The sequence below is a fragment of the Pholcus phalangioides genome, unplaced genomic scaffold (assembly GCF_987345545.1).
Source record: "Pholcus phalangioides strain wild (caught in Gottingen) unplaced genomic scaffold, Ppha-v1.0 ptg000013l_1, whole genome shotgun sequence".
Lineage (NCBI taxonomy): Eukaryota > Metazoa > Arthropoda > Arachnida > Araneae > Pholcidae > Pholcus > Pholcus phalangioides.
The window spans coordinates 21,131,695-21,157,677 of record NW_028301606.1 but is presented as its reverse complement, the minus strand read 5'-3'; the positions used below and the strand labels follow the sequence as shown (position 1 = coordinate 21,157,677).

Below are 25,983 nucleotides of genomic sequence, written 5' to 3'. Positions count from 1 at the left end.
GATGAACGATGATAGAATAAAAATATTATTTCCATCAATTTTAAGTCACAAAGCATCTTTCCTCAGCCCTTGCACGTGTCGTAACTCTGGAACCGTCTTTCTTTCTTATGTGATACATAATATATTCATATACATGAACATTGGCGTACGCAAGGGGTGGGGGGGGGGGGGGTTGGTGTTCTAACCTTCCCCCCCCCCCCAAGTCAAAATTATAGTGTTATTTTGCTGGAAAAAACGTAAAAACCGCTCCTTGAGAAGAAAAAAAAATTGAACCCCCCCCCCCAAAAAAAAAAATTCAGCGTACGCCTATATACATGAACATATACTCATTTCCGGAAAAAATTACGCTACAAAGTTCGGGTCAGCTAATGAAAAATATAGAAAAAATCGGGATGTAAAAATCTCGTAATATTCGAGCAATGCATAAAAATTTCCCAAACAGATGTGCAACGAGAAGAATTGTTTATTCATTCGAGGGACTAGCAAATTCTAAGGCCACCACTGCTCCCTCCATATCCAGGGCTTGATAAATCCCAGGCAAATGGTCACCATGGTAACTGAAACGAATCGCCATTGGCGCATAAAGTTTTCTGCGTGTGGTGATTGAATTAGTCTGAGGATAACGCAAAATAGTCACCAAAGTCCGGAAAAATCTGAAAAACAAAAATTTTTTTGGCCGTTTTTCTCGGGGGAAAGAAATTCTTGGCTCCTGGAAAATTTGCCTGGCACCTAATTTTTTTTGTTCGATTTTGTCTTAAACTATCCAATAAAATCGTATTTGGTACCCGTAATTTTCACCTCCCCGCTCTCCAAGTCAGTTCCTTTCGATAGGAGGCGATATCGCTCATCTCGAGGAAACACAGATCTACATAATCATTGTACGGAAAGATACATCTTTTTTCATCCTCCGCGATTTCAATTGAAGTGAATTCGCTAACACGATTACTGAGTACAAAGCGACATTCTCTCCAGGAGGTAAGATCGTTTGTTCAAATGGCATTCACATGCAAAGATGATGCACGTGATTATGTATCAAAGCATAACAAAAGAAAGTAGAACATTTCACGATCGATGTGTTCTTGACAATCGTTCAGAAAATTTATGCCGAACGTCATGTATCTCCTAAAAGAAGAAAATAACGTACTGTATATATAAATAATAACAATAAAAAAAAAGAAGAAAAAGAGTAATTCTTTTTCGAAGCCAGAAAAAAATATGCATTCTTTGGCGGATGATTTTTCTTCTTCGGAAATACTTTAAGGTCAATTCTCTCTCCTCCTATCCCAGAAAAACCGCCCACACTCCCTTTCTGTCCTTGCGTTGTCATGGCGACCGTTGCAGATGGTGGCCATCGATATGTGCATCACGATCTTTGTGTGAGGGTATCTCATAGTAGTCTCTCCCTCTTTTCCGAATACTTTCGGTTGATAGCAAAAAACAAGAAGCACAAAAAAGAGATGAAAAATATCATCCGAAAGCAGGTACACTATGACCAAAATCGTAAAGCAGAATATTACTAACTCCCATATAACAAGAGGAAAGACAAACTCTGTAATGTAATTGACGAATATAGACGGGGGTTGGGGGGGGGGGGGCTGAGCTGTTTCAGGCATTTTCCACCAATAAATTTTACGAGGGGGGCCGATCCTCTCCCCAATAACTAATGAACATACAATGAAACGCACCACCAGGGTCGTCACAAGAGAATCATGGGCCCCTGGGCCAAGTGGTTTTACTGTGGACTCTCTTCTCTTGAGGCCAGTGGGCCGTGCCCGGTTGGCCCATGCGTTAAGACGGCACCGAGCACCACTTCCCCTCCTGCACAAAGGCTTAGGGCCCTTTCACACGGAGCGGATGCGGATGCGGGTCCGGAACAAGTTTTAACAATTGGAATATACTGCGCCTTTCAGACGAGCCGAAAAATCTCCGCACCTAGGAAATGTTCATGCGGGTCCGGACGTCGTCCGCATGTGTCAAAACCTAAGTGCGGGCTCCGCATCCGCACATAGAAGTTTTGACAATAGGTTTATTCACTTTTTGAAGGTGATTTTTCACGGAATTTTTTTAATTATTTGCCATAAATACCCTTAAAAACACCATATGATGGTCCCTGCTCATTAATATAATGTACCTACATACGTGTATCCCTTCGTTTCCTTCTGAGATGGAGATATAGCAACTTTAACTGCCTTTTGTCCATATTTCACAATTTTATACAATAAAACCTGCCAACAACGGCCACTGACGGGACCAAAATTATAAGCCGTTCTGTTCATTACGAATATTTAATTGACTACATACTTTAATAACTTTTAAATTTAATTTAAAATTTTTAATTTTTTTCTTTTTAAATTTTTAAAATTATTTAAAAATATAAATATCTGAAATATTATTTTAAATATTTGTCATTTTTTTAAATTTTTAATCTGTTAATTTTTTTAAATTTTTAATCTGTTAATTTTTTTAAATTTTTAATCTGTTAATTTTTTTAAATTTTTAATCTGTTAATTTTTTTAAATTTTTAATCTGTTAATTTTTTTAAATTTTTAATCTGTTAATTTTTTTAAACTTTAAAAACAACAAATTTTATTAAACAACGTTATCCGCGTACGGTGTTCACTCAGGGCCGGATTAAGACGTTTGAAGACCCTTGCACTTGAATATTTTTGGTGGTTCCCTCAATACTACAAGTATATTTTACTCGATATTCAGTCTATAAACTTAAAAAAATGAAATTTTATATTTCAGAAGTGACTTATCTAAGGATGGGATTTCACTCTAAAAGGTTTATGAAAGTTATTTTATAAAACTTGAAAAAAGCAACTAATAAGTATTTTATTCTGATTTGTATATTGAATTTTATTGTGTAAACATGTTTATTTTATTGTTGTTTTGTGTTCGGGGATTTTTTTTTTTTTTTTTTTTTTTTTTTTATTGGCGTCATCTTTTATGCATTTTTCTCTTTGTATATATTCGTGTATATGAATGTGTACTGATGTTCCCTGCCGTCTCTTTCCAATTTTTATTGATTGTTTGAATAGTGCACCTGTGGAGTTAGAGCCTACTGGCCTTGCACAGGTTTGTATATGTTACCGGCAAAGTATGAAATCCAGGCATTCTATACAATGCCTAGGCATTGTATAGAATGCCTGGTCGTTTCAGGCAAAGTATGAAATACCGGTTTTATTCTATACTTTGCCTAGGCATTCTATAGAATGACTAGTCATTCTATAGAATGCCTAAACACAATCCAGGCAAAGTATGAAATATCTTCTTCCAACAAATCTCTTTAGGGGCGGTATAAAATATTACATAAAATGAAATATCTTCTTCCAACAAATCTCTTTAGGGGCAGTATAAAATATTACATAAAATTAACATTTCACAGACTTTTCTTTTTTTTTCAAAAACGTTTCCCTTTCGCTCTCGTGAAAAAGGATCTGTTGAGGGGCGGTATAAAATATTACAATTTCATCGAATTAAAACTTCACAGAATTTTCGCCATTTTTTCCCGGAAACGTTTCCCTTTCGCTCGCGTGAAAAAGGATCTGTTGAGGGGCGGTATAAAATATTACAATTTCATCGAATTAAAACTTCACAGAATTTTCGCCATTTTTTCCCGGAAACGTTTCCCTTTCGCTCGCGTGAAAAAGGATCTGTTGAGGGGCGGTATAAAATATTACAATTTCATCGAATTAAAACTTCACAGAATTTTCGCCATTTTTTCCCGGAAACGTTTCCCTTTCGCTCGCGTGAAAAAGGATCTGTTGAGGGGCGGTATAAAATATTACAATTTCATCGAATTAAAACTTCACAGAATTTTCGCCATTTTTTCCCGGAAACGTTTCCCTTTCGCTCGCGTGAAAAAGGATCTGTTGAGGGACGGTAAAAAATATTACAATTTCCTCGAATTAAAATTTCACAGAATTTTCGTCATTTTTTCCCGGAAACGTTTCCCTTTCGCTCTCGTGAAAAAGGATCTGTTGAGGGACGGTAAAAAATATTACAATTTCCTCGAATTAAAATTTCACAGAATTTTCGTCATTTTTTCCCGGAAACGTTTCCCTTTCGCTCGCGTGAAAAAGGATCTGTTGAGGGGCGGTATAAAATATTACAATTTCATCGAAAAAAAATTTCACAGAATTTTCGTCATTTTTTCCCGGAAACGTTTCTCTTTCGCTCGCGTGAAAAAGGATCTGTTGAGGGGCGATATAAAATATTACAATTTCATCGAATAAAAATTTCACAGAATTTTCGCCATTTTTCCCCGGAAACGTTTCCCTTTCGCTCTCGTGAAAAAGGATCTGTTGAGGGACGGTATAAAATATTACAATTTCATCGAAAAAAAATTTCACAGAATTTTCGTCATTTTTTCCCGGAAACGTTTCTCTTTCGCTCGCGTGAAAAAGGATCTGTTGAGGGACGGTATAAAATATTACAATTTCATCGAATAAAAATTTCACAGAATTTTCGTCATTTTTTCCCGGAAACGTTTCCCTTTCGCTCTCTTGAGAAGGGATCCCTTGAGGGGCGGTGTCGTCAAATTAAAATTTCACACAGTTTTCAATTTCAAACGTTTTCCTTTAGCTCTCTTGAGAAGGAATCCCTTGGGGGGCGGTGTCGTCAAATTATATTTTCAGACAGTTTTCTTCGATTTTTCCGGGAAACCTTAACGTCTGGCTCTCTGGAGAAGGGATCTGTTGAGGGGCGGTATAAAGTATTCAATTTATACGATTACAATTATTATAATTTTTCTTAATTTTTTTCTGTGAACTTTTTCTTTGGCTTTCTTGACAAGGGATCTGTGGATGGACGATATAAAATGTCACATTTTCGTCAAATTAAAATTCATTCGTCAAAATCACAACAGAATTTAATCGGGTAATTTCTTTTTGGAATTTCAAATCGGATACGGACAACAACATTTTATCGCTTTCGGACGTTTTTCGTGGAATACCTTTTATATGTTACTGTAAACAAAACGGGATAAATCTGTAATTACGCATAATCACCGATCAAAACGGATGAAATTATTGTGCATAATAACCGGTGATTATGCATAATCACCAGATTTATCACAATTACTGTATTTTATACATGGCACCAACCTGTAAATGTTGTCAAAATTAGTGCTCAATTATAACAATTCTGAAAAGTGCCCCGCAACGTTAAAAATTTTGGAACCAGTTTTTTATCACTTTGGTCCCTCCCCACGAAATGAAAGTGATCCCTCTTCGAATGAAATTTCTGGCTATGGGCCTGATGAGACACATAACGTCAATTATTTCACCTCTGACGTAAGCTCCCAAAGCTGAGGTAAATGATTTCATTGCTCTCCAAAGAATTCACGTAATTTTGGTAGATTGTAAAAACCGTGTCACTAAGTTTTATTGCACATTTAGGCTAACCAAATTTCTTTCAGAAAAATACCGGAACTCAGGATTTTAAATACGAGTGAAATACGGAAGATCGCCAATCATCGCCATAAATGACGCCGAATGTAAGCAAAGTTGCCAACTTTTGCAGAAATCACTAAAGAAACACCAATGGCAGGAAGCAAAGCATTACTCTGAGAGAATTGCAGTGAACAAAAATGGATTCCACGAAGTACATTGTAAAATAACGAAATGAAACGTTTGAAGGGGCAAACAATTAAATCAACGTTTAGTATTTGCCGTCTTGCAGTGGAGTAGTTTGGGAGCTAGCGTTTTACTGTGGAAGTGTTGGTTCCAAACTCGATTCTCTCGTGCATGGATGTTTATTAACATTAACAAATTCCCTGGACAGATCATACAGGATCTCTTGAACATACATATTTGAGGATCACTTTATCAAGAAAGTAAAAAAACCATGACGTATATTCTTATTCATAGAGGTGAATATTCTTATTCATAGTTGTAATCATAGTGATATAATTTATGCGTTGAAAAATAATTTCAATAGTTGATTTTAATAAAGTATAAAACTATAAGCATCTAAAAGTAGGTTCTGTAGATTCTACAATGTAGAACATTCGCGACAAACCACGGCATTCTTGCAAAAAAGTCGGGGCATCCAAAATAAAGTGAAAATACGGTAATGTCCCGGGAAATGCGTGACATATGTGTCATATGCATAAGGTCACCACAAAACGTTTGCTAAGTAGGCCTATATTTTGCTATCTTTTATTTTCACTGCCCCGAATTTGTTTTTCAAAACATCCCGTATTTTCGACTAAACTCACTTGACTCACTGAAACTCGCTCAATCGTGACTGAAAACGTGGAGGAAGATAATTTTAATTTCTTACAAATCACGGTACGATTAATTATGATTGTAAACATAAACGTTCATGTCGCATATTTGTGACGTGTTTCTTTTTTACATAACAAAACCAAGACATTTTTAAAAAAATATCAATAACATAATATTTATTTCGTGAAATACATTTTTATTTACTGCAATTTATTGTAGTCCTTCTACGTACATACCCATCAGCATTTCTTTCCCATCAATTTTAACCATAATGAGCAATTTTTCAACATTTGACAATTTTTTGAGAGATAGAATAGCAATAAGAAGGGTGACCATACATCCCGTATTTCTCGGGACAGTCCGGGTATTTTTCTGTTTTTTTGGTGTCCCGAGTTTTCAAATATTTTCAACGAAGTCAACTTGACTTTTTATTCTTCAAATCAACGATTAAAATTATTTTTCCAGCTTAGAAATTACATCACGATAATGAGGTTTTTGGAATTGACATCATAATCATCATCAGCATTGGCGTACTCAAAGGAGGGGGGGTTTTGGGGTTCTAACCACCCTCCCCCCCCCGAGCCAAGATTATAGTGTTATTTTACAGGAAAAAAAGTAAAACCCCCTCAGAAGGTAAAAAAATCTCAAACCCCCCTCGAGAAAATTCTGCGTACGCCTATGATCATCAGTATCACTTGGAGGGACAAGCACAGCATGTTTTCCCCATGGAAATCAATTAAAATTGCCGAATTTACCGTAGAAATGTGGAAATTTTGTAGAGTTTTCCGCATCATCAATAATTTTAAAAATTGAACTGAATTCTCGATTTTCGAAAAATTGAGTTCGGTTAAAAATACGAAGCGCAGAAAATTAATTATAAAATAATTAGCCAGACCTACTTTTGAGTTAAATATTCATGCAATAACATTGATTTATATCTTCTCAAGCAGAAAAATGAGAATTAATATCTCCGTATTGTTTTATAATATCCAATATCATCAATCTATATAGTTTAGGATGTTTTGAAATTAATTATGGGCCCATAAATTACACTGAAGAAATTCCGCAGCTTTAATCAAGCATTTTTTGAAGCAAAAGCAGGCAAATCCATAACTTGAGCTTCAAGAAAATTTTCGAAATATCTAGCACCCATCAAAAAGAAAAAAAAAACCAATTCACCTCTACGTTTCTTTAATTTTGATTTATGTCTTTCATGAGTTGCGCAGGAAGTCGCCATATTGGTTACCATGTATGTCCCTCCAGAAAAAGGGAAATATCACGTGATTCAAAAAGCCTCATTAAGAGACTAAAAACAAGAATATTCATCTCACACATTTGTAGTGTTTTTTTTAATTCACTGCAATTTGAAGTGGCGCTTTATTTCTCGCGATTGGCGAATTTTCTGTGATTTTAGCACGAGTTCACGACTTCGCTTACTTTTGGCATCATTTAGCGATAATTTACATTGTCCCGCATTTTCCCGTATTTCGAATCCCAATTTCACGTATTTTTCTCCAGCAAATATGGTCGACCTAACAATAAGCAATTCTTTACGTAGGATCTCTATCTCCCGTATTTCCACCGATAAAATAGGGTAAACCAACGTATACCAATTTGTTTTCCGTGACCGACATACCACGGTCACTTTCCCTCGAATAGATGAGTTAACTGGCGCTTTATACATTATATTTTTTGTTCATAAATCTGTAGATAAAAATCTCGGTTACTTCTAGACAAAATGATATCGCATAATCCGCATTTGCAAGTTCCATTTATCAATGATGAAATATTAACAGTAGAAAGACGGAACGGGGGGGGAAGGGGGGGTCTTTTTCACCCTGCACGCTGTTTAAGCTTACGTATCTCTGCTAAGAATAAACCAAACCACCTGGAATTTCTGGACTCTTCCTGAATTAGCATGTTCTTATTGTATACCAAAGATTCCTTTCGTTATCTTTTTTAACAACGAAGCTACGAACGGATATACGTAGAAAGACCGAAGGGGGTCATAGTGACCCTTCCTTATATTCTAGCACATTATGCGGTAAATACTACTATCGTCGTCACAATTGATTTCTAAGTAGGTTTTAATCTTTCTGAAAGTCTTTTTTGCATTTGACCTTGTGTGTGACCTTTCTTTTCCTCTCATTCTTATCTGCAAGTGTCGTCAGCAGGTGTGTCCTTTTTGGTTTTTGTCAAGCATTCTTGTCATATTATCCGTTAAATTGTTTATTCTGGGACGTAGAAAATTTGAGTGCATGTGATCTTTTCAAACAGTTAGTTTAGAACATAGCTTCCAGCATTGCATCTCCAGGAGATGCACAGATTAGATGAGAGAAACTCTGGAAGTAGTTATGATGAAAATGCAGAAGAGCATAGATCTACCCTATGTCGAACTGTAGTGAAAAAAGTAGCGGTTCTGATGACGAAGATTTAAATCAATATAAAACTATTTCTCGGGCGCGGTAGATCAGGTCGATAAGATACTCGCCTAAAGTACCAAAAGATGTTTAGAGGTGTCGTGAGTTCGATACCCGGTTCGTCTTTGTCAGAAAACTTTCCTGACACAGGGGTACAACAACACGGCGACTTGACCGCAAAAAAAATTGCTACCGCAGGAAGTCCCCCATTGAGGAGTTAGTGCACCAACATCTCGATGAGCATAGAAACAAGCTTGCCATTCGGAATCGGCAATTAATTGCAGGTCCCACTCTAATTAGCTCTCGTGTGCAGAAAATGACCGTGGTGTGACTCATTATAACTCGTTGAAGCCACAGAAACGATCCAAGAAACTGCAGCAGATGGGAGCATATAGAAAATCACAGAACCTTCCTCAACTTTAGGATGTCGAGGATCACAAAATATATTGAGAAAAAATCAAGGCCCCACATTTTATGCGTTCAAAAAACATAAATGAAAGTGTTCTGGGTTCGTGACGCCTTATTTTCTGCGACAAAATGATTCGACATATACAGAAGCTGAAGCCCATCGTCGTCTGAATGAAACTTCTTGGTCAATTCCTTTGCTTGAACTGGATGCAACGATATCCATTATGTATGCAAGAGGTGCAAAAAAACTTCCTACTGAATTCATTGTGGTTGTCGAGATTTGGGGTCCCCTATTTTTTCCCCAAACAATGACAAGACATCGTTTCAAAGAAATTTCGAAATTCATGCGATTCGATCTGAAATTTGAAAGGTCTGAAATATTAAAAACTGACCAATTTGCTTTTGCAAGTTCACTATGGATTTCATTCATAGAATACAGTACGACTTGCTACAAACCAGGGCCCAATCTAACTGGACGAAAAAACTTCTACCCTCAAAAGCAAGATGTCCATTTACACAGTATATCCCAAGTAAGCCAGATAAATTTGGGATAAAATTCTGGCTTCTTGCCTGCGTTGATTCCAAATATATTCTGAATGGACAGAAAATCAGTTTCGATTACACTGGGGCAGATAACACCAGAGCAGGAAATCAACTTGTCTATGAATATGTAATTCGATTAGTCGAACCTTATCTAAGAGAACGTCGAAACAAAACAACAGATGATTATTTTACATCACTGAGATTATGTGCATTTTTGAAATTGACAAGCTTGGTTGGGACCCTTCAAAAAGACCGTCGTGAGGTACCTCCGACTGCAAAAACAGGAACACACATCTATACTCGTCGATAGTATTCAAAACTGGAACTGATATCACGCTGACATCTTATCAGAGAAAAAATATTAAAAATGTTCTAGTTCAGAGTTCACTTCATACTGATGTAACTATCAACGAAAACGTGAAAAAGACCCCAGAAACAGTTGCCTACAATAACGAAATTAAATAAGGAGTCGACATCGTGGATCAAATGGTGCGATTATACACCAATAAGAATGCAAGTCGTCGCTGGCCATTGCATGTTTTCGGAAAAAATTACGAACCTCAACAGATCCTTTTTCACGAGAGCGAAAGGGGAAACCCTTCCGGGAAAAAATGGTGAAAATTCTGTGAAATTTTAATATTTTATACCGCCCCTCAACAGATCCTTTTTCACGAGAGAGAAAGGGGAACTTTTCCGGGAACAAAATGGCGAAAATTCTGTGAAGTTTTAATTCGATGAAATTGTAATATTTTATACCGCCCCTCAACAGATCCTTTTTCACGAGAGCGAAAGGAAAACGTTTCCGGGAAAAAATGACGAAAATTCTGTGAAATTTTTTTTCGATGAAATTGTAATATTTTATACCGTCCCTCAACAGATCCTTTTTCACGCGAGCGAAAGGGAAACGTTTCCGGGAAAAAATGACGAAAATTCTGTGAAATTTTTATTCGATGAAATTGTAATATTTTATACCGTCCCTCAACAGATCCTTTTTCACGCGAGCGAAAGGGAAACGTTTCCGGGAAAAAATGGCGAAAATTCTGTGAAGTTTTAATTCAATGAAATTGTAATATTTTATACCGTCCCTCAACAGATCCTTTTTCACGAAAGCGAAAGGGAAACGTTTCCGGGAAAAAATGACGAAAATTCTGTGAAATTTTTATTCGATGAAATTGTAATATTTTATACCGCCCCTCAACAGATCCTTTTTCACGCGAGCGAAAGGGAAACGTTTCCGGGAAAAAATGGCGAAAATTCTGTGAAGTTTTAATTCGATGAAATTGTAATATTTTATACCGCCCCTCAACAGATCCTTTTTCACGAGAGCGAAAGGGAAACGTTTCCGGGAAAAAATGGCGAAAATTCTGTGAAGTTTTAATTCAATGAAATTGTAATATTTTATACCGTCCCTCAACAGATCCTTTTTCACGCGAGCGAAAGGGAAACGTTTCCGGGAAAAAATGGCGAAAATTCTGTGAAGTTTTAATTCGATGAAATTGTAATATTTTATACCGCCCCTCAACAGATCCTTTTTCACGAGAGCGAAAGGGAAACGTTTTTGAAAAAAAAAGAAAAGTCTGTGAAATGTTAATTTTATGTAATATTTTATACTGCCCCTAAAGAGATTTGTTGGAAGAAGATATTTCATTTTATGTAATATTTTATACCGCCCCTAAAGAGATTTGTTGGAAGAAGATATTTCATACTTTGCCTGGATTGTGTTTAGGCATTCTATAGAATGACTAGTCATTCTATAGAATGCCTAGGCAAAGTATAGAATAAAACCGGTATTTCATACTTTGCCTGAAACGACCAGGCATTCTATACAATGCCTAGGCATTCTATAGAATGCCTGGATTTCATACTTTGCCGGTAACATATATAATAAATAAATAAATAAATAAATTGCAAGTGCAACCGATAAATTTATTAGTTGCTTTTTTAAAATAATTATTATAAAATTTTTATAGTGTAATCCGTACTTGAGGCCGGGATTATACTATAAAGTTTTGTAAAAGATCTTTTATAACAGTTGAAAAATTCAACCAATAGGCGCATCGGTTGCATTCAAGCAAATGCAACCGATGATTTTAATGGTTGAATTTTCCACGTTTTATCAAAGAGCTTTTACAAAACTTTTATAGTGTAATCCCGGCCTAAGACAGAATTGTGATGTGAATATTTCTAAGCACAGACATTTTGAAAGTCCCAACCCCTCCCTTTTTTTATACTTGCAAATTCTTTGATATTTGCTGAATTTTTTTTTTTTTTTTTTTTTTGGAACATCGAATGTTTTGGATGTTTTTGGATTGGATTTTTCGAACATTGGATGTTTTTGGAATTTTCTTTCATATTTTTCCGAAAAGACAGATTTTTTTTCAAAATTTTTTGAAAATATTTTAAGATATTTTCTCCCATCGACTACTTGTGAGGATCGGAATGGAGGCATCTTTAGGCTCAATGATAAAAACCACCAAAGAATGCCTCTAGGCTGCCTATGGGCACTGAATCAGGGGTGAAGGAGAAAAATAATTACAAAAATGGCGAAAAAACAGTTTTTATGCACGAATTTCGAACTAAAGATGCGGACGAATCGCCCGCATCTTTAGTTCGAAATTCGTGCATAAAAACTGTTTTTTCGCCATTTTTGTAATTATTTTTCTCCTTCACCCCTGATTCAGTGCCCATAGGCAGCCTAGAGGCATTCTTTGGTAATTTAATCTAGAGCCCCATAGAATATGGGTATAAAGATATCTTCATTCCGATCCTCAGAAGTAGTCGATGGGAGAAAATGTCTTCAAATATTTTCAAAAAATTTTGAAAAAAAATCTGTCTTTTCGGAAAAATATGAAAGAAAATTCCAAAAACACATCCAATGTTCGAAAAATCCAATCCAAAAACATCCAAAACATTCGATGTTCCAAAAAAAAAAAAAAAAAAAAATTCAGCAAATATCAAAGAATTTGCAAGTAGTAAAAAAAGGGAGGGGTTGGGACTTTCAAAATGTCTGTGCTTAGAAATATTCACATCACAATTCTGTCTTAGGCCGGGATTACACTATAAAAGTTTTGTAAAAGCTCTTTGATAAAACGTGAAAAATTCAACCATTAAGATCACCGGTTGCATTTGCTTGAATGCAACCGATGCGCCTATTGGTTGAATTTTTCAACTTTTATAAACGATCTTTTACAAAACTTTATAGTATAATCCCGGCCTCAAGTACGGATTACACTATAAAAATTTTATAATAATTCTTTTAAAAAAGCAACTAATAAATTTATCGGTTGCACTTGCAATTTATTAGTCGCTTTTTTTCAAGTTTTATAAAATAACTTTCATAAACCTTTTAGAGTGAAATCCCATCCTTAGATTAGTCACTTCTGAAATATAAAATTTCATTTTTTTAAGTTTATAGTCTAAATATTGAGTAAAATATACTTGTAGGTATCGAGGGAACCACCAAAAATATTCAAGTGCTAGGGTCTTCAAACGTCTTAATCCGGCCCTGAGTGAACACCGTACGTGGATAACGTTGTTTAATAAAAGTATTTTTCTTTTAAGTTTAAAAAAATTAACAGATTAAAAATTTTAAAAAATGACAAATATTTAAAATAATATTTCAGATATTTATATTTTTAAATAATTTTAAAAATTTAAAAAGAAAAAAATTAAAATTTTTAAATTAAATTTAAAAGTTATTAAAGTATTTAGTCAATTAAATATTCGTAATGAACAGAACGGCTTATAATTTTGGTCCCGCCAATGGCCGTTGTTGGCAGGTTTTATTGTATAAAATTGTGAAATATGGACAAAAGGCAGTTGAAGTTGCTATATCTCCATCTCAGAAGGAAACGAAGGGATACACGTATGTAGGTACATTATATTAATGAGCAGGGACCATCATATGGTGTTTTTAAGGGTATTTATGGCAAATAATTAAAAAAATTCCGTGAAAAATCACCTTCAAAAAGTAGCCAAAGATGCGGACGAATTCGCTCCGCATCCGCATCGTCTGAATAGCCCCGAATAAACCTATTGTCAAAACTTCTATGTGCGGATGCAGAGCCCGCACTTAGGTTTTGACACATGCGGACGACGTCCGGACCCGCATGAACATTTCCTACGTGCGGAGATTTTTCGGCTCGTCTGAAAGGCGCAGTATATTCCAATTGTTAAAACTTCTTCCGGACCCGCATCCGCATCCGCGTCCGCATCCGCTCCGTGTGAAAGGGCCCTTAAGTCCCGTATATGCGGGAAAACTGGTAACTTTCATCCTCCTTGATGTTTTTTTATGTTGGCGTCACTGGACAGGGGCGGCTCATAGATTAAAGATATAACTCACTTGTCTCCCCCCAAAGCAGAATGCTTTGCATTGTTCTGCAACGAGACCTCAACTGACTGGAAATGTTCTGTGATAGCTTAAAGAAACCATCTCGCTCTTTGACCTAGAATTATTTAATCTTTCACCACAAGGACATAACTAGGAATTTTGCCTCCCCCACAAGTTTAAAATTCGAAAATTTTATAACGGTGTTTTTTGTTCCCACTTAAAACGGCCAACCCCTAAATTTTGCCACCAGAGGCAGTTGCCTCCTCTGCCCCCCTCTGATTCTGGCACCATATCGTTATCATGCCCAGCTATCAACGTAATCTTAACAACCTAGTTGTTAACAACTTAATCCACATTACAGCTTATTGATGAGCCATCACTACTTATACTAATATCAGGGAAGAGCAAGTGTAACAAGGCTACTTTCATTAAGAAAATCATTTCAAAGGCTTTTTCTTTTCTGGTGCTTTAAGGACCAGGCGAGTGAGAAGCCAAATTTTTCCTTTGCCTTTATTTGACCGTTTCAGAAAAATTACTGGGTGGGACCAAAATGCACACTTACCCCCTTGTGACAAATGCATAGAATAAGTTCTTATTTCTGATATAGCGATTCCAGGCCCAGGTCTGTTCCCCCAAGTTTTCTCAACATTTCCATCGTCACGGGGTACTGCTCAAAAGATTGATGTCAAGTGAATTTTCACTATTGGAAATTTTTTTAAATTTTGATGTCTAACTAAAGGCTAAGCTGCCGCCTCTTATAACATGGTCCTCTCGGTTGCCGCGCACCCCTTGCACCCTCACTTAAACCACCTCTGCATATAGACCTCTGCCCATCTTACTATATATAACAACTTTTTGTTTTACATATTTTATATATAATTTACAGCAGGGCTTGAAAAACAAGAAAAAAAATCGAGGGGCAAAAAAAAAATGTTTTAAGAGTAACGGGTTCTCAAAAATGATGGTGCTTTGATTTTTTTCCAAGACATAGAGAGACCCCCTTCCATGTTGGTAGATAGACTAATATGAATAAAAAAATTGTTTTGTGTCCTTACTCCAATTTAATAACCACACAGAAAAATTTAGGAACCAATATCAATTTTTTTAGCCGCTATGGTGACCCGGGGCCAAGGATTTTTTCAAATCTGATTCACAGATATGAATTTCTAATGAATTACCACCAAACTTTAGAAACGAATTCATTTTTTTTTCAGTTTCTACCGGCCTTGATTCGAATCCAGAAAATTTTATCATTTCGGCGACGAATAGACGTCTAAAGCTACAGAGAAAGTGAGAATCCTTTTGAATGGGACAAAAGTCCTCGCAATGTAAATTGGATACGCATCATTCTTTTTTCTGAACTAACGGCGAGAAAAAAAAATCACAAAGTTTTTCTGAGACGGCATTTTTACTTCAACAAATCAAAGAAAGATTTAAACTTGCTTCGAGACAGTAAAAGAAAATCCATTAAGCAAATATGTGAATAAAATTTTTCCACGTCGTTTACCAAGACTAAAAGAAATACTCATTTATTTATTTCTTGCCCATTTCTATCTTTTTTCGCTAGTTCTATTGAAATGAAAATGTTAAAATTTCACTGCCGTATTAGACTGTATATTACTGTATCTGTATGGTGTAAGAATCTTGCCATGAATACGAATGCATCCGGAATACCGGAAACGTGTAAGGGGCCGTTCAAGTATTACATCAGTAAATGTTTAGCCATTTCTGACCTGTCAGTAAAACTCTGACACGCCCCCCCCCCGTCAGCAAAATTTCGTCATCTCTGCCCCCTACCTCCTAACGTATATTGGGGGATCAGAGACAAACGTCCCCCCCCCCCAGACGATAAAAAAATTTGTTTTATTAATGTAGAAAATATTTTTTTTGAAAATTGAAATTTTGGAAGAAAATACCTTACGTTATATATTATTAGGGCTCGGATTTTTATGCCCCCAAAGATGAAACGTCGTTGCTGATCGGTGAATTCTGGTTCTTTAACCAATCAACAACGACATTTCATTTTTAGGGCATAAAAATCCGAACCCTAGTTATTATAATCAATTTCTGTTAATTTCAATGCTACCTGAAGGCTAAGAACTCAAAATTGTTTAAGAAATTCATTGCTACCCACCCTTTAAGCCATATATGGTAAACTCTTGGCCCGAGGACCAAACCTCCAGGGTCACCTGGAGGTTTTCTGATGTGGCCTGCCCCCCCTAAAACCTAATTTTCTGAAAATGAACTAAACGGCACATCTATAACTCACTTAAGTGAACCGTGGCACATTTTCAGACCATTTGAGTGACCCGTGGCACATTTTCAGACTATTTGAGTGACCCGCGACACTTCCAAAACACTTAAGCGATCCGTGGTACATTTAGAGATCCCTTGAGTGGCATGTGGCACAGTTTTAGAGCTCTTATATAAGCGGCCCCTCCCCAGTGCGGTTCTACATCACTCAAGTTAACCGCGGCACATTCCCAGATTACTTAATTTTAGTAGTTTGAAGTGACTGAATACATATAAAGCCACACAAAATTAGAAACGTAAATTATTCTCCCGTTCTTATTTGAACGAGTGAAAAATTACATCTTGAAAGTATAATAAAATTACAGAATGCATTTTATATTTTGATGCTAAATTTGTTTTTGTAAATTAAAATTAAGCTTAATAAAATAGTAGCTACTATTGTCTTATGCTAATTACATATTGCGAACTAAGCATCACAGATCACCGTTTTCGTTGAGTATTAAAGAAAGAGGAAAATATTAGCGTGTATTTTGGATTTTTCCGCATGAGGCTAAAGAAAAACACAAAATTGCAAATCATCACCAAAAATACAGATCGAACAAGTAAGTTCAAAAGATTATCGCGGCAACATTTATCTATCGCCCGTCTATGTTTACTAGTTTGATAAGAGAAGTCCACTAAGGTGGGCTATGTGATGATTTAAACCTAACACGCAATCAGAATATGACAGGATGGAAAAGGAAATACAGAACTGACCAAGGATAAAGATCACAAACTCTCCACTAGGAAGAGTTAATTTTCTAAGAGCAATTTATATTCAATCCATTCTATAATGCAAGGATGTGAGAGAGGAAAAAAACCAACTGGCCAAGAAGTACATCTTCCACTTTTCCCACTTTGATTAATTAGATTGGAATTTCTCTTAAAATTACTTTAATATTTTTGGTACTGAGATCATGAAGGTGAATGTTAACCTGCAGCTATTCAGAAAATTCACTAGCTTAGCCAATTTAATTATAACTCGTGATAAGGGTAGTGAATTGCAAAGAAACAAACCTCCCATTCACAGAGTTTATAACATTCAAATGTTCAGTATAGCTATAATAATAATTTTTTCCTCCACGTCTTTTAAACTATTCAGCAACGATGCTTTTAATGTTTTACAAAAAAAAAATGCATAGCTTGCATTTCGAAAGCATTAACTTAATTGACCGTGATAAAAGAAACTTTTATTCCCACACGATATAATTTTTTTCAATATTATTTTCTTCTGAAATTCAAAGGATGTTAAATAAAAGAAATAGAGAAAAATATCATTTTATTTGGTTATGTCTTTGGCTATTTCGAACACAATGGTTTATTTTAGTAATTAAATTAACTTACTAATGAATCATTTTAATTCCCAACACCCATCTTTTGATCTAATTTTATTTAACGGAAAAGAAAAGAATATTTTTGGAGAGTGGGGAATATATTATTTACACATATTGAATTAACAAACGTATAGTTGATATCATGACATGACAAATCCCAGGCGCCACGTCACCATGGCAACTAAGAAATTGATATTGGCACCATAGGTACCGGAGCCTGGGGGGCTGAGGATGATTGAGGCCCTCTCTACATAATTAATGAATATCCACTGCAAAACATACCACCTCCCCTCCATAAAGGCTTGAGTCCCGTATATACGAGAGAACTGGCAATTTTCACTCTCCCTTCCTCGAAATTTCCCTCATTTCGACTTCTCTGACTGGCATCTAAAATGTCCTATATGCGAGTACCAAATTGGAGTCAGGACAGCACAAAATTTTTGGAATTTATATCATTGTAATAATGTGGACATAATGTGTTTCTGTCAAATTTTGAAAAGCAAAAATTGTAACCACATCGTGATGCGATTTGATGGGTTGCCATAGCTAACGTGAACAAAATTATTAAGGAAAAATACGCTAACTTGGCAATGACTCCGAAACGTGTCTTTTGTTATTGGACTTTGGAAAGGGATCTCCCCGGCCACTTCGCGAACTGGCTGACCAAAGCCCCGAAATTCTGACATTGGTCGGGTCAATTTAAAACAAAATTGGCCAATTCGCGAACTGCTCCGGGCCTCGACAGTAATATATCTACTAACATAGGAGGTTGGTGCGCACTGGAATAGCTGAACGAAACAATTTCTAATTGGACAACAATTTATTTTTGGACTGGTTTTTCTCCAAAAAAAAAGAATGTTTGGCCCAAAAAAAGATTTTCTCGCGCCCAGATTTTTTTATGATTTGTCAAGTCCTGGTCAATATGTGAATCAAAATCATTCATGAAAATCTATAATTCGCATGAAGAGGTAATTAACAAAATATTTTGGTTGGAGATATTTTTTGAGCCAATATTGACCAAATTTGAATTCTGTTTTGAGTAAATCAAGCTAAAGTTTTACACTCATTTTTCTTCACTGAACATGATTTTCATATGACCTTTTCAACTCAAAAATTATGCTTTTGGTTGCTTTATGAATCGTTTCACAATTTGTTACTACCGTTCTTACATATGCATCTCATTTGAGGTATGATAGAAATAGGCACAAAACAGTGCCGGCTTAACACATGGGCCCACCAGGGCACGGCCCTCGGGCTTCAAGAAAAGAATAGCCTCACAGAAATGAGATGTGATTGAAATTTTTGACAATAAGCATGTAAATTTGCCAGGGACAAGGGCCTCAGAAAAATCATTTGGCCCGGTGGGGGGCATGATACTCTTGAGATGGGCCTGGCACAAACTAGCACCAGTGCACTGTGCTCAGTACATTCTTTCAGGTAGCTTATTGAAGAAACTTAAATTTCATGTTTTGAAATTTGATGGAAAGCAGGTAATGAGATGTTGTACTTACCTTACAGCAGGGCTGGACAAATCACAAAAAAATCTAAGCGCCAGAACAATTTCTTTAGGCGCCAAAAAAAAAAATTACACGAAGAAAAATACAGAAAATAATGCTTCTTTTGCTTTTTAGGTCATAGTGACCCTCTTTCGTGTTGACAGAATTGCTGAGATAAAAAATTCAAAAAATTTTGTGCCGCTCTCACAGCCTAGAATTTAGTAACTACACAAAAAAAATTTTAGGCACCAATACCAATTTTCTAGTCGCCTAGGATTCGCCCAGCTCTTCCTCACAGGAATTAAAAACTTCAAAACAAGTGTTTCAACCTTGATATATCATATCCTCATCCTTCACATAAAAGCTCTTCGTAAGGTGAAAAAATTTCATATTTTACGAAAATAAAAAAAATTCACTTGACATTTAAATTATCTTTTTAGTTATAGATGGATATTTTTAAGAATGTTTTTTTAATCCTTAGTTAATTTATCTTAAGTGAAAAACTACAGAAATTTTCCTTCAATCATACTATTACTCTATGCTCAGCTCTTCAAGATTCAAATACTTTATTTTAAAAATAAGGAGAAATAAAAGTCACGGAATATCACTCAAATTTTTAATAAGTTTACTGCGAGATTAACTTTTTAAACACAGTATTTGCTAAGGGATCATTCAAGCATTACGTCAGCATCGATGGGAGAGAGGGTTTCCGATTTGCTGACTTTTGATGACAAGGGGGAGGGGGTGTTTTGATGATGCTTACGTCATCAACCACCCTTTATGAAGATATGAAATATTCTTAATGGCATCTTATTCGGTGCACCAAAAACGTAAAAAAAACTTTCGATAGTTATTGGGCACCTGAACTAACATTCTACCTATTGATAAGTCCCTTACAGAGCCACTTTAATGACCTCTAAATGTGTTTCACGGATCCTTCAAATTTTCTGGAAATGTTTCCAGGCCGCTAAAAAAGTGCTAAAAAATCCACTTCCACTCCTTCCAATCCAATCCTGCTTCCACGCATCACTCAAGTGATCCGTAATTATGCCACGGATGACTTAAGCAATCTGAGAATGTTCCGCGGGTAACTTGAGTGATGTAAAACCGCACTGGGGATCGCTTTTAAGTGCTCTAAAACTGTGTCACATGCCACTCAAGGGATCTCTAAATCGTTTCTTAAGTGTTCTGTAACTGTGTCGCGGGTTACTTAAATGATCTTTGAAAGTGAAAGTGATCTTTGAGCCCTACTTCAGTGATCTGAAAATGTGCCACGGGCCACTTAAATGCTCTGGAATTGTGCCACGGGTCATTTAAGCGATTTGTAAATGCGCCACTAAGTTCATTTTTACAAAATTAGGTTTGGCGGGGGGAAAGCCACATCAGATAACCTTCACGGCCACATTTGGTCTGCGGGTCAAGGGTTTACCATACATGGCTTAAAGGGTGGGTCGCAATGGATTTTTTAAAGAGAAATTTTGAGTTCTTACCCTTTAAATAGTATTTAAATTAACCGAAATCGATTATAATAACATATAAAGATATTTCTTTCGAAATTTTAATTTTTTTTTAAATACTTTTTGCATTAAAAAAATAAAATTTTTTCGACTAGCGGGGGGAGGCGCACGAGCACGCGATGCCCCCTCCCGCGTACGTTTCTGATCCCACAATATTATGCGTTAGGAGATAGGGGGGTGATGGTGAAATTTGGCTGACGGAGGGGGGTTAGACTTTTGCTGACAAAGGGGGGAGGGGGCCAAAAATAGCTAAAAATTTGCTTAAGTAATACTCGAATGGCCCCTTAGGTGCTATGAGAAAATACTATGCTATATTACAAATGTATGGTGCTATATTTCGAATGATAATTATTATTTTTTTGAAAACAGGAAAATCTTTGAAATAAATTAGTGGATAAAAAGATAGTAAGTTACATATAAATATATAGAATAATAGTGAAATACAGACTAAAGAAGAGATAAATTTTTGATTAATGCTCATAATAAAAAGAGCTACAATTTTTTTAATTTGAAAATTAAAAAGACAGAAATTGACATGAAAGTAGTTTGGAGAAGAGTCAATGAGTGAAATATTTACAATGAACATTTTGATTTTGTCATGGTGGATGTGTCATTGCTAGAGCCTCTAACATAGAGAAGATTTTATGAAATCAATTTTTTTTTTGCAGAAGGAAGATTTTATCAGACTCAAAGGTATTGAATCACATATGTTTTACATGAAGCTGACCCTGTGAAGATCTTTTATGTCTCAGTTCATAGACAGAATCATTAGACACAAGTTCAATCGACCATTCCTAATTAAAATATCTAAATGTTATAAGAAATGCTGGCTAGAAAATCTTTTGAGTAAAAACCTTTTTAGTTGCCTAAACTTGCATTGCCACTGACCATTGACACTTATTATTTTGATTTTTTTTGTCAGAAATGATAGCTGAAGCATAATCCATAAAATATTATTTCAATGATTTTGTCACAAATAATTTTTCTAGCTCTTCTGGCAGTCGTCTTTCATGAAATGCATAAATAATGTTTATGACATTGTTTGTGGCAATAAAAAATTGTGTCACTCAGTAAGAACATCCAAAGTCAATTCAGTAAAATATTTAACAGAGGAGGATCATTTAAAAAATTTTATAATAAAATCCAAGAACAGAAATATGGGAGTAAATCTTTTTTTTCGCAAATAAACCGAAAACAATGGTATAAATGGTAGTTTTATCTTTTGGTAATGTGCAGGCGTAATCTACATACATATACATTTCTATTTATACAATATTTCAGTAGAAATGTACAATCTCTTTACCAAATTTTTCATACACATTTTTTTCTCTAAGTACTATATAAATTTTAAAGAATATCCTATCATCTCCTCTTGAAAAGATGAAAACTAATAGAAGGAAATAAAAATGCACCAGTCCTTTCAAATTCCCATGCTTTTACTTTTGAATTGTCTGCAACTAAAACAAAGAATTCAAATGTGGGGGGATTATAAAATTATGAAGTATTTTTAGAGTATCCAATTAATATTTTAATACTTCATCCAACCTAACATAACAACCAGAGCTCAACTTCAATTATATGCTACTAAAAATAGGCAACAAAAAAATTTTGAAAAAAAGTCAATAGATGTCAAAAATCATTATAACATCATCCGACGCTACAATGGTTTCTTGACTTCAACACAACTTTTTAGGAATTTATTCTTCATTATTATGGTTGCTAAACAATGCATTCATCAACAATGGAGAAACCCATATCTAGCATAATACCAGTTGGTGGAGCTCTTAACCTTAACAATCACTTTTTTTTAGAAATGTTTTCTAGGTTATCACATGATCACTAAACAATACCTTTATCAACAATGTAGAAACCAAAATCTGGCATAATAACAGTTTTTGTGCTACTCTGGATTTCATCAGTCTTTTTCAATGTTTTCTAAGTTATCATGGTTAGAGTTTGAAAACCAAACCCAACCGTTGTTTATCATCGGGTGCTAAACAATGCATTTATCACCAATATGTAGAAACTAGTACCTAGAGTTGGTACAGCTCTTAACATGAACAATGACTTTTTTAGGAATATTTTTTTGGTTAACATGATTGCGAAACAATACATTCATCAACAATATAGAAACAAATGTTGGGGCACAATACCAGTTAATGCTAGATATTTTTAAATAGTTTTTTTTTTAACAAATTTCTTATATGAAAGTTTTTTTTTAAATAAATTTCTAGCTATGCAGCTATGTAACATTAACTACATTGGGACTCGGCTATCTATAACAGGTGGAGACCCCCTTGAGCACTGTGCCAAAAAACCCCAATGAAAATAACCTCATTAGATAATTTTAAAAAACAGTTAATGTAAATCATGAAAGGGTGGTAAGGGTGGGCAGGGCCATCTTAAGAGTATCATGGGCCCCTGGGCCAAGTGGGTTTTTGGAGGCCCTACCTGGTAAATCCTAGAAAATTTCAACTGGATCTAATTGTTGTGAGGCCTCTCTTCTCTTGAGGTACCCGGGTGGGCCCCACACATTAAGAGAGGGTGGAGGCAGTGCAATAATATTTTGCTTGGGGTGGGGGAACATGGTGTGAATTAAGAAGGCCTTAGTCATTAGCCATTAACTGTGCACAATGACAATAACAATGCGATTATTTTCTTGTAGGCCAAGAGAAATATGTGCATGAATAAAAGATATGCAAATGTAAAAGAAATTGACTCACTTGATTTTCAGATCTGAGCATCTTCATCTGGTCGTTGAGGAGAGCATATTTTGCAGCTTCTTCTTTTCGAAGAGCCCTCTCTTTCTTCAGCTCAGGACTCCAGAATGTTTTGATGCTGTGCATACTGGACCCAAGTTTTTGTGTAGTGGCTTCAAGTTCCCTCTTCACGCTGCTATACTGCGCCTGCAGGTCATTCAGCCTGGCCTGCAGTTCCATCACGAAGCCATCACCGCCACTTCTGCCATAACCGTGACGGCTATCGCTGTACGAGCTGTGCGTAGTTCTCGACATGTGGCCGCTGTCCCTGTAAGGATCAGCGTCTATCGGTGGTCCATCCAAATCCCTGTAGTGATCGTCGCGCTCGCGATAACCGGTCCGGTCCAAAGACCGTTCGCGGCTTCTCGGATGACGCGTTGCGATATCGGTTCGGTCCAGAGACCGATCGCGGGGCTCCCTGATGGGCATGAATTCGCGCTCTTGGTCGCGTTCCAAAGAATGATAGTTCCTCAGGGGAACTCTGGTCACGGATCGACTTCTGTGGTGCCCCGTTCCGGTCGCGGGGCCGGAACGGCCTTCCATCGTCGGGCTCGTCAAATCGTCCACGTAGTATCCGGGGTGGTGACCGCCGACGTTAAATGCGCTGCTACTGATCGAATGGGGAACTGGCTCGACACCAAGCGTCGGACTGACGTTGCTGGAGCGGCTAACACCGTAGCCGGTACGACCTCGTCTCACGTCCGCACCCGCTGCTGCTGCACGGGAACTTATAGGGCTGCCATGAGTGGACACAGGTTGCGATATAGAGGAGTTGATGTATTTGGATGGTTGGGCATGCGACGGTGGTGCAACAACATCTGAACGCCGACCGGGTTTCGGGGAACGTTGACTCTGGCTAAGGTTGCCGTACACGTCTCTCGTTGACATTGCTCAGTGCTGGCCTACCTACAACTAATCTACTAAATAATATCCCTAAGCGCCTCATTCGTCAAACGTTACAGCTAATCACCTTTAACACCATTCTCTTATACCTAAACACTCACGGAAATGGATTTGTGAAATGGACACTCACCTACATGATGGGCATCTACGAATATACATTCTTATGCAATGACTTTATACTGAGGGATGGGGGCATCTCTGGAGGAATTTTTAACACACAAACGAGGTCAAGTGTTTTTTTTTAAAAACAAAAAGAATTAAATTCTGTGAATGGCAATACTAATATAAAAGCGATCCTACTACGATATTCACCTCTCGCTGAACGATCAATAGACTCCGAGGAGATGGCCGTCATACTTCCAGAGAGAGAGAGCGAGATCTAGTATCTATATGTATTTTTTTCTTCTCCTCCGGGTTAGATCTTTTCTATTTTGTCAACAAGGAAACATTCCCAATGCTCTTCCATCACTTCTTTTATAAGTTCAGCAGCTCTCAAGAACTCGGCGATGGATCTCCATTTCACAGCTCTCACCGTTCAGTCCACCAGCAACCGCACAGTCGAGCAAGAGCGAAGGACCACTGTGTCGTTGCTAGATGATGGCCATTACAGAAAAAAAAATTCTCTCTCATACTGTTTACGCCGGCTCCGTTTACTGTTACGTGACGTCACAAAACGTCACTGGAATTATTCTCAATGTCGTAGCTTCTGTTTTTGGGGCTTTACGGAGAGAGACATTTTGCGCCCGATTGTTAGATGTTTTTCTTCATTTTTTTTAATGTATTTTTCTTTTCTTTTAGATTAGTTTTAAAACACTTATTTATTTAGTTCTGATAGTTTTCTTTTATAAAACAAATGAGAGAATATTACAAAAAAAAGGTTGAGAATATTTCTATTTTGTTTAACCCATTCTGCAACCGTGGTAACCAAAATTTCACGTAGGCGTTGTTGTTGAATGTCCATTCTTGAATTTCAAAAATCATTGTTGTAAATTCTTGTGTCAAAAACTTTTGTTGTAAATGTCCATTCTTAAGTATCAAAAATCCTTTTTTGTGTAAATGTCCTTTCTTGAATCTCAAAAATTATTGTTGTTGTAAATGTCCATTCGAAACAATTCAGTTTTTTAACAATTTTCGTGAAATAATTATTGTTGCTGTTGAATGCCCATTCTTGATGAGTTTTAAAAATCATTGTTATTGTTTGTTTCCATTCTTAAATCTCAAAAAATATTTTTGGTAAATGCATATTATTCAATCTTGTGAGTTCATTGTTGAATCTAAAAAAAAAAATCAATTGTTGTTGCAAATGTCCATTCTTGAATTTCAAAGACCGTTGTTGTTGTAAATGTCCATTTTCGAACGTCAAAAACAAATTAGCTTTTCTGACTAAATTTGACGTGCAACAGAAAAGCATTTCTCCACGGATTATATATCTGCGTGCCCTCTAATTTTTATTCACTTAAGTTATCTCTGCTAATCATAAAATATTCATTCCATTAGAGATCGTGGTTATTGATTAGATATTAGATTTCCATTTAGCATAAAAATATTTTTGGATTTTTCCCCTCCATTTGACGAGTATCATCATTCACAAATTAATTTTTCTCTTTTTGTGAAATTTTTTTTTTCACATTTTGTTACAGATATTGTCCTGTATATAGGCATTTGCAGCTGTGCAGGGCTACAACATGGGCGGAGATACGGGGAGGCGTGGGGGGGGGGGGTTGCCCCCCCCCCAGAGTCAAAGGTGG

At 36.3% G+C, this 25,983-nt stretch overlaps 1 protein-coding gene across 4 annotated transcripts in view; it reads right to left on the bottom strand.

Moving 5' to 3' along the window:
• LOC149078754 (uncharacterized) overlaps positions 1-25,290 on the bottom strand; it is an 89,124-nt gene extending 63,834 nt beyond the window's left edge. For all 4 annotated transcript variants that reach the window (XM_089240853.1, XM_089240854.1, XM_089240855.1 and 1 more), the window contains exon 1: positions 23,297-25,290. In XM_089240853.1, the coding sequence (XP_089096979.1) occupies positions 23,297-24,220 (924 nt within the window). In that variant the 5' untranslated portion in view covers positions 24,221-25,290. The remainder of the gene's footprint in view (positions 1-23,296) is intronic.
• Between the last annotated feature and the right edge of the window lie 693 nt (positions 25,291-25,983).